Genomic DNA, 16,692 nt, shown 5'->3' with positions numbered 1-16,692 from the left:
CATGTTGATGTGATCCATCCTCCAATGTGAATTATCTATATGGCTTTTTATTTTATTTTCGAAGATATAGATCGTGACAGCAATGATTGTTGTTTTGTACACTGTACTTTACAGAATACTGTATTTTTTATTTGAGAGTTAAATTTATCATAAATTGCCACAAACAGAACCTTAATTTCACTTAAGGTCCAATGCCACCAAAATTGAATTCCCTGCACTGTTTTATGAAGAACATAGGTCAAAATGAGTCTGTGAACAACTGGCAAATATTATGGAATCACCTATCTCAGATGTTCATTTAGTTGTTTAATTTTGTAGAAAAAAATCACAGGCATGACACAAAACATTTGAATGGGAATTTCCTCCCTTTAAGAAACCCTAAATGAAATCAAGAAAAACAAATGTGGTAGTCAACAACAACAGTTACTCGTGGAGACCAAGCAGAGGGAAGAAATGATGCTATTATTCAATAAGAAGGAAAACAATTCTGGAATATTCTGAAACAACAACACCAAAAGAATACTTCAACATACCACTGGTACTTTGTTTCACCACCTTTGGCTTTTATAAAACCTTTGCAGGTTGGAGCTTTGTCATGGACCATTCTCTTCATATATTTTAATTGGATTGAGATCCGTCCGTGTCTTCTGTCAAGGAATGTTTTCACAGTTTTTGCTCTATGGTTAATTGAATTATCATGTTGAAGAATCCCCACTCACCGTTTCAATTGATGAGAAATAGTCCAAAATGTAAATATAAACTTGTGGATTTGTTGAAGATGTAATGGCAGCCATCTCCCCAGTTGTAGATGGACAAATGAAGCTTCATGAAGCACTTGAGATAAGTTGTGACTCCTCTCGATGGCACTCTTGGTTTAAAGATGCAGTAGAAATGAAATACATTTCCATTGCATGAGCCTTTATCTTTAAACCAAGAGCACCATCTAGTGCTTCACGAAGCTTCATTTTCCCATCAGTACTACCAAGTGCCTTTACTTAACATGCAACTCCATACTATCAATGTTTTTAGAAATTACGGATGGCTCGAGAAAGCTTTTTCAGGCCCGATGCCGATATGAATACTGCAGCCTCAATGATCGGCCAATATTAATCCTATATCCGATCCGATTATTTTTGTCATTACAACAATTCCGGTCACCTAAAAAAAGAAGGAAAACATACTGAACACGCGCATCTTCTGTGGCTTTATTAAAACGTAAAGCTGACATCTGCAAAATACTAAGTATAATAAATTAATTCCAGTGTATAAACAAAAAAGTTGCATTATACATCAATGCCATTGCAGATCTACAATAAATAATTTTCTCAATTATCATAAAATACATTTTTGTATGATAATTCAGTTGGGGACATATCATATAGTTTGGATCTATGGGTCGTCTCGGACTGGCTCAAATCAAAACAATCCTGTGGTGTTGTGTTTTCGCTGTGTTTTTGGTGCTTCTGTTTTTCCATACAAGGCTTGGGCGGCTCCCTCTCACTTCCTGGTTAAACCCCTTGTAGCTTCAGGCTTCTGCTCCTGCACACCTGCAGCTCATCAGGATCATCAACACCACGATTTAAGCGCGGTGCAGCCAGGAGTCTGGCGACAAAATGTTCTCGATTCTGTCGTGGTGCAAATCTGTGCTCCAAGAAATTCTCCGGTTTTGTATCTAGCCTGGTCTGTGCTAACCTATCTCCCTGGTTTTTTTTTTTGCTCTTCTCATATTTGCCCGAAGATCTCTGCCAACCATCCCGAGCACTACCTCACCGCTGCCTTCTTTCTCTGGACTCAGGAATGCCCGCCCACAGACTCAACCCTCCAGTCAAGGAGATTCGGGACCAATTTCCTCACCTCCATTCACACCAAAATAAGTCCCTTATTATCGCCATCTCTGACTCCGCTTGCTCTTGGGTCCTCTTTCCAGCTCCTGGGTTATTCGAACCATAACCCAAACCAATACCGAGCCAGTCATTTTGGCCTGGATCAGGCTCGATACCAATCCAGTGGATCAGATTGGACCATCCGTAGTCAAATATTGCATGATTTCATGTCATCATGTCATCATAAATCTCATTGGAACGGCAGCAATCTAAAGTTCCAGCATGATCACCTTGCCCAATACACAATTGCTATTCATCACGGAATATGAATTTCATTAAGTCATCCACAGTCCAAGATTGCTTTTACATAGCCCATTGTGACCTTGTTTTCGTTTAGCTTTTGTGTATGTAAATCTATTGTCTTTTGGCGTTCTCTTAAAGTTCGCTCACAGACGCTGACTCCAGTTTCCTCCCATTTGTTCCTCATTTGTTTGTTGTGCATTTTCTGACATATTGCTTTAAGTTTTCTGTTCTGATGCTTTGACTTCTTAGTTGGTCTACCTGTATGCCTGCCTCTAACAACTTTTCAATGTTGTCTGTACTTGGTCCAGAATTTTTGACAAGCCAAAATCTTTTGCAACATTGCGTGACGATTTACCTTTGTTTCAATTGACATCACTTGTTTTGGAGTTATGATTCATGTCAGTTCACTTGGTGCAATAGCTCTCCGCGTGATCACTCCTGTTTTAACTGAAGACCAAAGAACAGATCTAATCTGATGTTGGTGTTAGTTTTGGGAATGGAAATTTACAGGATGATTCAATTTTTTTGTTTTCCCTGAGAATTGAGTGAGTCCAAATCATTTTCACTCTGCTTGGTCTTAACAAGTAACTGTTACTGACATGTTTTTTTCTTGATTTCATATAGTGTTTCTTAAAGCCAGAAAGTTGCCTGTTGAAATATGTCACGTCTGCTTTTTTTCTACCAAATTAAACAACTGAATGAAAATACTCAGCGATTGGTGATTCAATCAAATTTGCCAGCGGTTGTACATATTGAATATCAATGAGTATCAATTTCAACTCTCTTATACATGCCAGACATTTAAGACCAAGTAAAACAACTTGAAAAATGGGCATTCCCAAACCACATTATCTTGCAAACCCCAAAAAAGGACATTGATTAAAAAAAAAATAAATACTTATAATAATACAATTGTGGCATAAAATCATTAATCGTTTGTCTAAGTGCTGTACTCAATACCTCCGTATGGTGCCTCTAAGGAGATTACCAAACAACAAAAATTCAGTTTTACTTTTTATCCATCAACCTATTCATTCTTTATGGAAGGTGTCCTCTTCAGGGTTGCAGGTAGACTATTTTTGGAATGTGGGAGGAAACTGGAGTACCTGAAGAAAACCCAAGCAATCACGTAGTGGATGTGCGAACTCCATATTGGAAGACCAGCCCAAGATTCAAAGCCAGAGCCCCTCAACAGATAGGCAGAAGGGTTAACCACTCGAGATTTAAGAAAAAAACAATTTCTCTGAAACACTTTTTTTTTCAATTTGTCATTCCTTAGATAATATTCTCAAGCTGCTCAGTTAAATTCTTCCCGGAGGAAACAAAAATATTGTCATTTGCATCAATCATAATAACTTTGAACAAAAGCAGTCAGTCGTTTTCATCAGAGGGGAAATTATTCTCTGGGTCTTCAGATTTTATTTTCCCAGTCCAGTAAGCAATGGTTTGTTTTTTAAATCTTCTCAGTTCCATATTGTCACAGACATTGCTTTGCCCAAATAAAATTTATATATAGATGTTTTTTTTTCATTCTTTGTTATGGATACGAGTTGTGAACTGTCAGCTCTTCATACCATTTGACTGAATTCTCAAACTCAGGATCCTCAATGTTTTTGATTGAGTTCCCATGGAGGATTCTCGGAGCGCAAAAGCAAGACCAGATTTCTTTTAGATAATAATGTGTCAACCGGTGCACTTTCAACACTCTTTCTATTTATTTATTTATTATTATTTTTCATTTATTGCACTGGAGAGGGAAAGTGCTCCAATCTCGGTGTCCACTGAGTATAATGACAACAAAGGCCATTCTGATTCTGATTCTAATTGTGTCTGTAGAATTGTCGGATTATGATTGTTTGATTTTGATCTTGGACTCATTTGGAGTCTATTTAAAAGATAGAGCATCCATTTGAAATACTGCATATGAGTCACTGAATGTTGCAATGACCCTTTGACATTCAAATAAGTACTCACGGCTTTGGCACTGAGGCCCGTAGTAGCCTGGAGGACACAAACATTGTCCTGTCACGTGATCGCAAGTCTGCCCGGCCTTACAGTCACATGTAAGGGCGCACTTTATGCCAAAATATCCATGTGGGCATCCTAGAAATGCAAGATATTATTTATTAGTTTACCTAAAATAACTTTTGCAGGGCTTAGTTGAGGAAATCTCTTTTGCAACTATGCTAATAAACAAGTAAAAGTGTGATTGCATACTATGTTGACAGGAGTGGCCGTAGTACCCAGTTGTACAGTTGCAGGTGCCAATAAAGCGGTCACATGACCCACCATTGAGGCAAGGACAGTCTTGAGAACAATTATCACCGTATTTTCCCTGTGAACATGCTACACATGGAAATGGCATTCATTCAAATATTTGTTACTTGTGATACAGTATGTAGGTACATACAGTCAACATGAACAATGAACAATCAGGGAATAATGACATGCGTTATTTACTTGGAGTAAAATCAGGAGGGATGGTGTATATACAAAGAGCCCACTTATTTTGCCGAAATAAAAAGATGTATTTCTTTCATTAGATAAGAATAATGTAAATTCTTTAGGTACATGTTAAATATCACTAATGAAATATTCAATAACATCACATATCACAAGCTTGTCCAATATCGTGCCCCAGTGTCTTTTGTAACTAACCTGTATCACAGTCTGGTCCGGTCCAGCCGAGGCCACATTTGCATTGACCGTCTTTAGGATCACATTGACCAGCATTTTGACACGTGCATGTGTGTCGGCACTGCAAGCCATAACGCCCCCTGGGACAGACTGGAGAAATATTGAAAAATTGTCAGGACATTGCTACAGCAATCGTGCGTCTATGTGGACAAACCTCTCGGCCGCCCATCTTCTCACCCTCCCAATAGTGATGGTGGTGTTATTAATAGACTTATAAGATGATAATGATTATAATCCATTAATTCAAATGAATTCTACATTGATTTAGAGGGATTGTCCCATGCTAGGGTCATATTTATGAATGAAATCCAATGACATTAACCACGCACATCTGATGAGCGCCAAATTTGTCTCCCTGAGCCGCATCAAAATACATCAAAATTTTGTTACACCATCTGCACGTAGAGTTAGACCTTCAACGGGTGATAATGTTCTACGTTTGAGTAACTTGTGCAGAAGAAATCAGAAATCGACAAAACTATAATAAAAAAAACTCCAAGGCAACACATGTTGGATACAAAATGCTTAACTTTTGGAGGACGGTTTGGCATACAGATGTGTTTTTACAATTGATTACCTCGCATGACTTGGCACTTCGCAAGAGATAAGTATTTCAAGGACTTCAGGACAAGCAACCAAAATCAGAAGACATTAGAACAATGCACTAATAATCAGTGTATAACGTAAAGCCCTTTGTGCAAGCATTCAGAGACAAACCCTTTATGTTTATTTAATCAACAGGTCATTAAAGAGAGGCAAATAGTCAAATTTGGCACTGATATAAAGAATAATCATCCTTCTCTGGACAATTTAGTTTGAGAAAACAACAAGGAAGATGTCTTTGATTTCCATGTGTATTTATTTGCTTCTTTGCCAGATCCAGTGACATGGAACACAGAAAACGAGCTACTTATAGTCTCTGTAAACATTGAACAAGAGACATTTAGGAGTTGGTGAATTCACATGTGCAAGAGGATAAAGAAGTGAGTGCTGAGTGCATCCTGGGCTGGAAAACCCCGTTTAGAATTGCTCAAATGCTGATTCACCAGATTGCCTTCTGTTTCCCAGGAAAACAGTTAGTAACCATTAGAGGCCCAACGCTCGAATGTGTTACTTAAAGTGTTTGTTTACTGAAGAGACTGATAAAATATCCAAGTTCAAGGCCCGACAAAATTACAATTACCATAGACCAGCCAACCTATGAAAAAAAAGTGCGACTTGTAGTCTGGAAAATACGGTAGACTGAAATTTTTAGTAGGCAAACTCTCAGCCTTAACACATTTATACATTACTAAAAATATTCACTTTGAAAATATAACTAATTCAATATCCCCTGAAGTATTTTTACTGACTTGTCATAGATACCACTTTTAGATTGTAAATAGAAAACAATGTTCAATCTGGCCTTTGCAAAATCTAATTAGCTCAAAATGGCAACGTGAGGATTTATCATAAAAAAAAACAAAATCTCCTTGCTTATTAATGATGCTTTTCAGTACCTTGACAGGACCGCCCCATTCTCCCAGGTGCACAAATACATATTCCATTTGTTGGGTGGCACTGACCGGCTTCTCCACAAGAACACAGTTTAGCACAGTCTTTGCCATAGTACCCACTTGGGCAGCCTACAGAGGAGAAACGAGGAAAGAGTCATATGGTAAAGTGAAAAACAGACCGACTCCCCAACATCCCCAACTCCTTTTCGTTATTCTATATTTTGGAAGCCCAGAAGGAGGAGCAATGTTAGGTCCCACAGACATAGTTAGTCCTCCATCACTTGTCCTCTTTGTCTTAATTTGAGTCATTCTGTTTACTTAGATTAGTAAGTCTGCATTGTGACAAGTCAGTATTGCTTGTCCATGTGCATAATAAGCAAGCATGTAGTGCTCAAGCATTCCTCTTCCACTCATGTAAAGACCAGGAAATGACCATACCTGATAAACTTCCCCATAGAAGAGGATAAGTCAGTATAGAAAATGGATGACAGATGTAGACAGACAGATAAAGCGAAGAAAGTTGGGCGTTAAGCTAACAAGCGTACGTGAGCTGCAGTCCGCTCCGATGAAGCCTGGAGGACAGCGGCAAGTCCCCGTCCGAAAGTCACAGCGGCCACCATTTAGACAGCTGCATCGAGACTTGCAATTTGGTCCATAAGTGCCAGAGCGACATCCTGGAGAATACGTCGAAGGATAAATTTCAAGTCAGGCGTGATCTATGTGGTGACTGAAAGGCCATAGGTTAATTTTCCCAATGCAAGGCCATATAGAGCTAAGGAAACATTGAGCATTGCATTTCAATATTCAAGCAGAAATAAAGCGGTCTTAAAAGTGTACTCACGCAACTCACAACTTGTCCCATAGTAACCAGGTAAACAAGTACAAATCCCCGTAACGGGATGGCACTGCTCATGGTTTCCTGCGCACTGGCATAGTTGACTGCAGTTTCTCCCAAACATACCAGCTGGACAAGCTAACATAATATAAAAGAAATCTATCACCATTTCGCAAAAAGCCAAGACAAAATTTATTGCTATATAAGAATAAAATAAACAGTGGGCATAAAAAGAATATACATCCCTTTGCAAATTTTAATAGATCCAAAGGGGCTCATTTTTACTTCCTCATTCATAAGACTTTCTCCCCCCCTCCAAATCAGATGTACAGATTACAGATCACATTAATGATTTGAAGTTTTGGAATAACAGACATTGGTCTCATATTTTTAGACCACCAAATGTTGCATTTGAGCAGGGGTGTGTAGACTTTTGATCCATTATGCAATATGTATTCATTGTAGTGATGGGAAAATGAAGCACATGATATTTGTGTACTCCTCTAGTTCTTTTGGTTTAAAGACAAAGGCTAGTGCAATGGATATATATTACATTTCCACTGCACCTTTAAACCAAGAGTGTCATAAAGAGGAGTCAAACAGGAGCACAAATGCTTCATGAAGCGTCATTTGTCCATCACTAGTATTCAGTAGTCAAACAACGAGTTAAAAAGGAATAAATGGAATATTATTGAAAATAATCCACACGTTGTGTGCAGCTTTAAAGTCTTGCAGACTGAGCTGCAGCAAGAGTCACATCCTTGTTGTATCTTATAACATAAAAATTACATCCTGAGTGTATTCATGTAACATTGAGTCATTTAAAAAGTTCAAAAGCAAAAGAGGACTTTTGAATATTACATGGTGTGTGGTAACCAAGTATCTCCATCGCGCGTCACTGTACTGTGTGAACATAGAAGATTTTCAATATTCCAGTTAAAAAAACTCAATCAAGGTTCTCTGGCGGCCAAACCCAGATGGGGAACACTTGGTACCATTTTCTTCACACACCCTTTCTACACGCTTACATTTGTGCTTAGAACAAGAATGAATGCAATCCTCCGACCATCAGTCATAGTGCATGAATCTGTGAACCGAACATGTTTACGGGTGAGATCGCCGCACTCAGTCAAGCAGCAGCAGGCAGCGTGGGGAACAGATAAGAAAGGACTCCAGACTAAAGAGGCAATTACGGAGCTGTCATTATGCATGTCTGCCTTCCAAAAGCCCTTATCCGCTGCTGAGGAGACAAAAACAATGCCTTGTGTTTTACTTGGCAACTGGTGTGTAACATTTATCAGATGTCTGGGGAGTGTGTGAGGAGAGGAAAGGAGCTGAGGTGGTGTTGGGGGTGGGCTGGCACGTAAATGGTAGGGACCACATGATGAAATATTACATAAAATAGTGAAACTGTGAGCGTTTTCTGCTGATGTTGGCAAGGGATACATCAAATATTTCCCAGGATTATAATCTAAAAACATTTTCAATGGTATTACAATAATGATACTATGCATACTTGTGCATGCACAAAGGCGGTGTGGAGAGTATCGGGAACTATCGAGGAATCAAGTTGATTAGCCACACATACGCACCATTGAGGATGGAAGGTGTTCTCTTAGTGTCCATCCATAGGAGCCAACTTTAAATCATCGACAAGTGGAAATGTTCCTATCTGCTTGCAATTGCTTTTAAATGTACTTTGCGCCAATTTCCTGCATTGTCATGTGCACCGTGACGATGAATCTAAAGGGAATGAAGAGAGCCGCATCGATTGGCCGGGAGTCGGCTGCATTTCTACCACGGCACAAGTGCCTTCTTCTACCTGTCCTTGTCCAGCCGAATATCAAAAGGAAGCAAACGTCATCCGTGCACATAATTAGAGTGCGCTCTGAGCTCAACTTGTGCTGGGCACAAAAATAGGACTTTTTACAATTTGGGGAACTTTTGGGGCTGAGGAAAAGTCATGAATATTTAACTTGGAGTCTCGTAACGATCCCTACAGGTTAAATTAATGCAGATTGTACCTCAAGGAAACGACTTCTACTGTGACCTAATTTTAAAAAGTATGGTAGAAGCATTAGTTTTGCGGACCGCTCCTCATTTAAAGCTGACTAGAGCATTTTTCTTCAAATTATTTTTGGCATTAACTCATTCATTACCAGCCAAGATAAAAAAAATATATTTTTGACGGATTTATCCGTCAATGGCAGCCTATGAGTTAAGCTACCATCCATCCATTATCCAAGCCGCTTATCCTCACAAGGGTCGCGGGGGACATTCAGCTTATTTTGTTCAAATACATTTGCCTTGTCATTCTTACTTTTCTCACGGTCGAGCCGTGTGATCCCTATCTTATAACGACAAGACACACCTGTCTGGCACTGGCATCGATTGGCACAAGAAAAAGGCAAGGTGTTCATTTACACATCCAATTGCACGTCAGTTTACTAAAATGCAAATATCAATGTATCTATATTTATTTTGAATTTCCTCAGTGTTTTTCACAATTACGTTTGTCACTTCACAAACGCTCCTCTCCAGTCGCACTCACATAGTGGCAACTTCATCTATGGACACTGTCACATTTCTTCACACAGGCCTCACTAAATATTCCATTGGTATAAGCTTCAAGAAAAAGGCACACGCATTGGCAATTAAAATGCAAAAGCACTTTTTGCAATTTTCCCTTTATAATTACTTCTGTGCCTAACTTGCTCCGACAAAAACACGTTTACAAGGAAGCACAGACAGAATCGAGATGAGAGAGACAATTCTGACTGATGATGCTTAAGTAGTGAAGGGAAAATGAAAAACCATTAAAACAAAAAAGGACCAATAAAAACAATCATGACACATTTCACATGTTGTTCACTGTACTTTTTCAAAACAAACATTGATTAAATAATATTTGCTCCTGGGCGTGTTGGCTCATTTCAGTAAACCTATCATATCTCCAAAAGGTTATTGCTAATGTCTCATTCTAGGGATAATTGTATTTAAAGAGAGCATGTTCAGCAGTGAGGACCTCCCTTACACCCCATTTTAATGATGTGGCTTACATTACCCAGAATGCTATGAGGTCCTGCCCAGCCTGCGATGCATTGGTAGGCTGCTGTGATGTGGTGGCAGCGGGCACCATTCCTGCACTCACACACATCTGGCCACAGTCAGGACCGTAAAAGCTGTCCGGGCACACTGTGGGTCGATTTTAAACATCAAAACGCCTAGAAATGGCAGCTTAACCGAAAATAAAGGCCTTTTTTTTTTATTTGTCAATCCCCTTGTCTCATTAGGCTCTTCTGCTACTTGTATTCAATGTCTTAACACCAAATGAAAATGGCAAAATCAAATGGCAGTGTTAATTTATAGAGCATTTGCGTTCACTAAGTGAGTTCATGTCGCACACGTGTGGTGAATCTGGGGCACATCAAAGTCAGCAGCAGCTCGGAGGCCATTCCCTGTTTGGGGTAAGAGACACCATAATTTGAGCACCTGCTGAGTCCGCAGGCCCCACCAACGCACAACTAAACAGAACCAGGTTAGGGCGCCCACTCACACCTAGATAACAGTCTGATGCTTGGTGGAAGCGTCTGTTTCTCATTGGCAAACCAAGAGACAGCGATTGTTCAAGATTGTAGTTGGTTGACACAACAATAATGGGTAAAATGTGTGTGTGGAAGCATTACCATTTCCATTGAGATTTTATTATTGTACTTTGACGTGACAGTGTATATTCACAGCAGTACTATTACTATTATTTTTAATATTGTTATTATTATTATTATTATTTGTATTATTACTGTATTAGTATTTTAGTTATTATTGTTTTTCTACTTATGAATACTTTTGTTCACTTGGATGGCAAAAGGTACAACCATTGTATGTATCCATCTAATGCCATTAATACAACAGAATAAGTTCCCTGCAAATACATCAGCTTTGTTTTTTACTATAGAACCCTAAATTTCAGTTAGTGCATTTTGGACTGAACTGTTTTTTGGTGGGTTACCATGATTTTTTTTTTTTTTTTTTTTTTTTTTTACGCAAAATAAGGCTTTTATCATTTACATAGACGAAGATTGTCATAATTCATATAAATTATAGATAGAGGAATGATTATGTTGATAATAACTCTCTAATGATAATTAGACTTGGATTGAATCAAAATGGTTGAACCAATTTGTTTTGATGGTTTTCAAAACCCATCTGATAAAGATGAATAGATTGATGGATGGAGAGAGAGAGAGAGAGACAGAGATAGATAGATAGATAGATAGATAGATAGATAGATAGATAGATAGATAGATAGATAGATAGATAGATAGATAGATAGATATACAAGCACACACACACACACGCACGCACACGCCCACGCCCACACACAGGGTAAAATCAAGCCTGAGGAGGTTTTGTAAATAATCTCAACCAATTATCTCAGCAATGAGCAGTTCTTCAATGGACGACCTCTTCTATCCATAAGGGAAGCAGTGGACCATGTAACCAAAGGAAGCCACAAATTGGGGTGCACCAGAAATGTGGAGTTTTGGTGGTTTCATATATTCCGGGTGTTTCTCTTGGTTTTTACATCATTTCCTCCTTCCTCTGATGCTGTCCACTCCTACTTTAAACCCGCAGCCACAATGTGAGTGAAGTACACATCCTTTCAGGCATGCCCTTGACTGCGTTCCCACGCTGACACCATGATGTCTTGGCGTGCATCTGCAGTGGTTCAGCTGTGATGTCGTTAAAGCTGGCCCACTGAGGATGCTGTCACCATAAATGAGCTCTTCTGCAACGCTATTGCAAAAGTACTTGTTATTGTCTGGTGTTTACTGTTACTGAAGTTTATGGTACCATGGCTATGTGCCTGACTTTTTGTCAGATGCAGTCTTTTCCGAAGAGTCTGTTCTCACGAGAATTTGGTTCAAAAGGTAAAGTGATATTTAATTATATATAATAATAAGATCCAATTTTGTGCCGTGACTTAAAAATGCTTTGTTGTCATTACTGGTTTAGGTTAAAATAACGATTCCTAATCCAAATTGGCTCAAAATTATGGTCTAAAATATTTTTTTTTCCTTTCAATTGATGTAGTATTTGAAAAGGTTTTGCTCTATTGAGGCTTAAAAATAGAAATCTAAAATTGAGCCCTTAACTTAGTTGTAGAAGTTGCTACATAAGATATAAAAAAATTATGATACTTAAGTTCCCCTTCAACAAGGCACCACAATCCCCTTAACATGCTTAAACAAACATTTTCAAATGCAGGATACATTACCACCGGGAAAGACTCAAACCTATAGCATCCATTGATGTAAAGTATGGAACTTATGTGAATGTGGTCTGGTTTATGGTTTATTTCGACCAAGAGAGGGTGACTAGTTTTCATAATAACCACAGAAGCCCGTGCAGAGTCTGCTGTTACTTGTTAGTTTTGAACCATCCCACTTCCTCTCTCAAAGTTTATAGGTAGGTACAGAAGAACTGGTCCACAACGACTACCGCACACACTGTGTCATCACTGAAAGACTCCATCTCTGGGCTAAATGAGCTCTTTAAGACGGGAGGATTATTTCCAGATCCCTGCTTGTGTAAGAAAGAGTGCTGTCAGCCAATAAAGCAGGTCCACAGGACCACACAGTCGGAAAGAGGAGACCACAATAGAATGGATAAAGGGAGAACAGAATAGAACTTTCCGGTGTCTTTTAGAGACATTTTAAGACAACAATGTCAACGAGCCAACGTGACAGTTGAACAATAGTTCTATTTGCTGCAAACACAAACGACTTTGAATTGGGCATCAAAGTTGCAAAAGCAAGCAACAGTTCGGATCTCTGTCAGTGAAACAGTCTGTTTCCAATGAAAAAAATATGCCTGAAATGTTAAGCAGTCCCTGGATGCCATAAAGGCTCCGTGAAACAATGTTTCTGCCATAGTAACACACTTTCTAAGTCATATACTCTGCCATGAATCTCATTATTGAATCATGTGTGTGAACTAAAATATCCCACTGAAACGGAAAGCCATATCTTTCTATTTTGACTCCAGGAAAGAAAATACCCAATGAGATCTGGTCCGTCTAACAGTACACAGGCCTTTTTCGGATTTCTTCCAAAGGAAGAGGCCCGGCAGACTGAGAAACTGAACACCTCAGCTTGAGGGGGAAAGGGCCTACAGAAAACAGAACCTCGACAGACTGATGGGCCTATTCCCACAGTAAGGTCAAATCAGTAATGTGAATCATTAGAATGTTATGACTAGGGACAAGAGTTTCTGCTCTTGCAGCGCATGGACATGATTTCAAGAGCAATATCCATTGCTGCGGTGCAATGAAGCTTTGGCCCTCATGGCATAATTACAGTAAATCTTGGTCAGAAGGCCAATTGTTTGATTAATGATTAATCAACTTGCCTGATTTCCCTGTGGAATGGATGACTAGATAAAATAAAAGAAACAGGGTGAATAATAATGCACAGTTTAAGAAACAATACATGACAGAATTTGTGGCGTATTGAAATGGTTTTGCCACTGACATTAGTGGACGTTATGCTTGTTTTGTTTTTCTATTCCATTTGAGTCGTGAAGCCAGAAAACTAAGCCTGCAGCGACCTCTGCTGGAATAAAATAAATATTACTGTTCACGCTACTGCCTTTACCTCTAATAATAATAAAAAAAAGTATATCACTCTACTCTATGTACAGTATTTATTCGTGCATGTCGCCAGGGATTTAGGTCACCGGGTTGAAATGAACGCATAAATGTAATGCAATATTAGTATAATTACTCCCTGCCCAACACAAACACACGCACACACACAGTGTCCATGTATCCAGGGGTAACAGGTGCAAGCTGATATGGTTATAAAAGTTTTTTTACACTGATTGCACATCCTTGCACAAAGATTCACACATTCCTTAAATAGCTGAAAATGTACAGTATGCAAAGTACCCTAATACACACACATATATATGGTAATTAATGACAGAAAACTAGTGAATGAACCTTAAAGAAAAGCTGTTATGACACAAGACGAACACATGGTGGCAGCAGATGCCGCCTAAACCTCACACTATACTGTAGTGATCAGTACGTGTAACTTCTCTTACAATAAAAGGAACTTACTTTCTTCACATTGGTGTCCTGTATAGCCAGGCTCACATATACAAAGACCAGTGAGAGGGTCGCAGCCCAGAGAGCTGTTTTGGCACTGGCATTTATTGATGCATCCTTGACCCCACGAACCAGATTCACATGCTGCAGAAGTAAAAAAAAATAAAAAAAATAAAAACAATACTACGTTTAGGGGTTTTAGTATGTCGATAATGGGCCTATTCCAGCTGACAACGGGCGAAAGGCGGACTACACCCTGAACAGGTTGCCAACCAGTAACAGGGCAAGTTTGGATAATGGATAGTTTCAATTCTTGAAATTGTGCCGTTAAAGAAAAAATAATAAAATACAAGCGCTCATATTAGCTACAACAGCTAGTTTACAAGAATATGAATCCATAATTTTGGGTGACACAAAATTAGTTTGTGCAAATGATCCTACTGTTGTGCTGGTTAAAGAATAACTTTGCTCCGAAATCTTATTCAGCAGTACAGAGACAAGAGACATACATATGTTCATAGAGTGCAACATTTGAAAATAACACAGAGTGCTGACCTTTATAAAAAGATGTATTCTACTGGTCGAACACAATATGGAAATAACACAGGCCAGACTTGAATTCCCCAAAATAAATACAGTTAACACATCAAAAGACCCTTTATACTCTTTCCTATTCAATCACTTTTCAAAGCCACTCATTTTTAAAGGTACTTTGACATACTTAATGGAGCACATATTTATACAAGCATTTAGGTATGCAAACATTAGCTACACTTGTGGACGCATGCTTAAGCAAAATGCGCTTTCTTCCGGAGTTTAAGTACTGTCACAGTCATACAGTGCTCCTTGATAATGAATTAAAATGTGCTGTATCTGTAAGCCTGCATTAAGACAAAGATCATATTTTTATTTGACAACTGTGACATTTTATTTGCATTTACGAGAACCATGACTACGTTTGTTGTCTCACCAAGGTGGCATCTCTCCCCATGAAGGCCTGCAGGACATTGCTGGCTGCACTCCCCAGTCTTGGGGTCACACAACCCTCCACTTGGGCAGTCACAAGGCTGCTCACAACCTGCGCCAAAGAAGCCCGGCTCACATTCTACAGTGGGACACAAACAAATGAAGAGGAGAACGGTTGCAGTTACTTCAAATGCCATTTGGGAGCAGTATACCGTATATCTCAGTAATAAGCGTTATTTCGCTTTCAACTGCTCCAGCTACTGAAGCTCGACTGCTAAAAATAAAGTGGATCATTGTGACACTTCACAATTGAAAAAGTGATAAAGTAATGTGTCGGGATTCACGCTGTTGACCTGCCAAAGTTAACCATGTGGACCGAATGAAGCATGCCTCCAGCATAGACGATATTGCTGCTGTGGCCTAACAAAATAATTATATTGAGAAGGGTTTTCCTGTGAAGGGATTATACCTTTCTCACATTGCAAGCCGTGGTATGCAGGCTTACAGATACAGCTCCCCATTTTGGGGTCACAGCCAGTGGAATGCTCTCGAACACAGTCACATTCCTGTGAACAGCCAGGGCCGTGCGTCCATCTGGGACAAGCTGAGGAGCAGAAGACGAGGAAATGTCAAATGTTGGTTCGGAGGGTTTCATGCATCGCAGATCTTCTCATAGTGGTGTTTCCCAACACCATTGTAATTATTATTTTATTGCATAATTTTATTTTTGCTCTTGGGTTGTTTACATGGTTCTTCATGCTGACCTTGAATATGACAAGAAACGTAACTGATTCTAAGCATAGGTTGTACATTTTCTTACAAGTTTAGAACCATTTGAGGTCCAATATTTGCCTGCATCCAGTGAAAAATCTGCCAATGTATACATTCCATTCTGGACACGTGCTTGTGTATCCTTCTTTTTGAGTTCATTGTGATCTAAGGAATAAATTACCCCACCCTCACACAAAACTAACATCGTAGTGATCCCAACGCAGTTTGTAATGTAACAGACTACAAATACCTCCTTACTCTATTTTACAATTTTCACATATCCAGTCTTTACTTCGTTATTCATATTTATACTTTCAATATTCCATTTGCAAAACAAAATCATACTTTTACACTGATACATTTTCCAAAACAATTTTCTGTTATTCGTTACTACAATATAAAATCCAAAGAAATTGTTAGTTTTTACGTTAATGGTGGTTCAGGAGTGTTGGGGGGTCGGAGGGGAGTCTGTTTTGTTGTGGTTAATCTCAGGATAGATCTGAGGTGTTGGTCAGTTAACTTGGATCTGCAATGTTCTTGACGCTGAATGTCTGCTCACATACATTGGTCGATCCAAATAACGGCAGCATCTTCTGTGCCGTCCTCCGGAGGTTGGAAAAGGTGGCTTCGCTAAGTTAAGCATAAAAGTCATTCTGTTTGAGAGACTTTATCGTCTTCTTTGCGGCAGTC

At 39.1% G+C, this 16,692-nt stretch overlaps 1 protein-coding gene across 1 annotated transcript in view; it reads right to left on the bottom strand.

Annotated features, from left to right (window-relative positions):
* The window catches only part of egfem1 (EGF-like and EMI domain containing 1), a 43,665-nt gene that overhangs the window by 2,009 nt on the left and 24,964 nt on the right, over positions 1-16,692 (bottom strand). The window contains exons 17-25 of the mRNA XM_088300302.1: positions 15,701-15,835; positions 15,236-15,370; positions 14,278-14,409; positions 7,161-7,292; positions 6,865-6,993; positions 6,323-6,448; positions 4,785-4,913; positions 4,344-4,472; positions 4,101-4,229 (exon numbers count right to left, since the gene is read on the bottom strand). Of these exons, the coding sequence (XP_088156428.1) occupies positions 4,101-4,229; positions 4,344-4,472; positions 4,785-4,913; positions 6,323-6,448; positions 6,865-6,993; positions 7,161-7,292; positions 14,278-14,409; positions 15,236-15,370; positions 15,701-15,835 (1,176 nt within the window). The remainder of the gene's footprint in view (positions 1-4,100; positions 4,230-4,343; positions 4,473-4,784; positions 4,914-6,322; positions 6,449-6,864; positions 6,994-7,160; positions 7,293-14,277; positions 14,410-15,235; positions 15,371-15,700; positions 15,836-16,692) is intronic.

The sequence above is a fragment of the Idiotropiscis lumnitzeri genome, chromosome 7 (assembly GCF_059441095.1).
Source record: "Idiotropiscis lumnitzeri isolate Australia: NSW breed Sydney's pygmy pipehorse chromosome 7, RoL_Ilum_1.0, whole genome shotgun sequence".
NCBI classification, from domain to species: domain Eukaryota; kingdom Metazoa; phylum Chordata; class Actinopteri; order Syngnathiformes; family Syngnathidae; genus Idiotropiscis; species Idiotropiscis lumnitzeri.
This window is presented reverse-complemented; position numbering and strand designations above follow the sequence as displayed.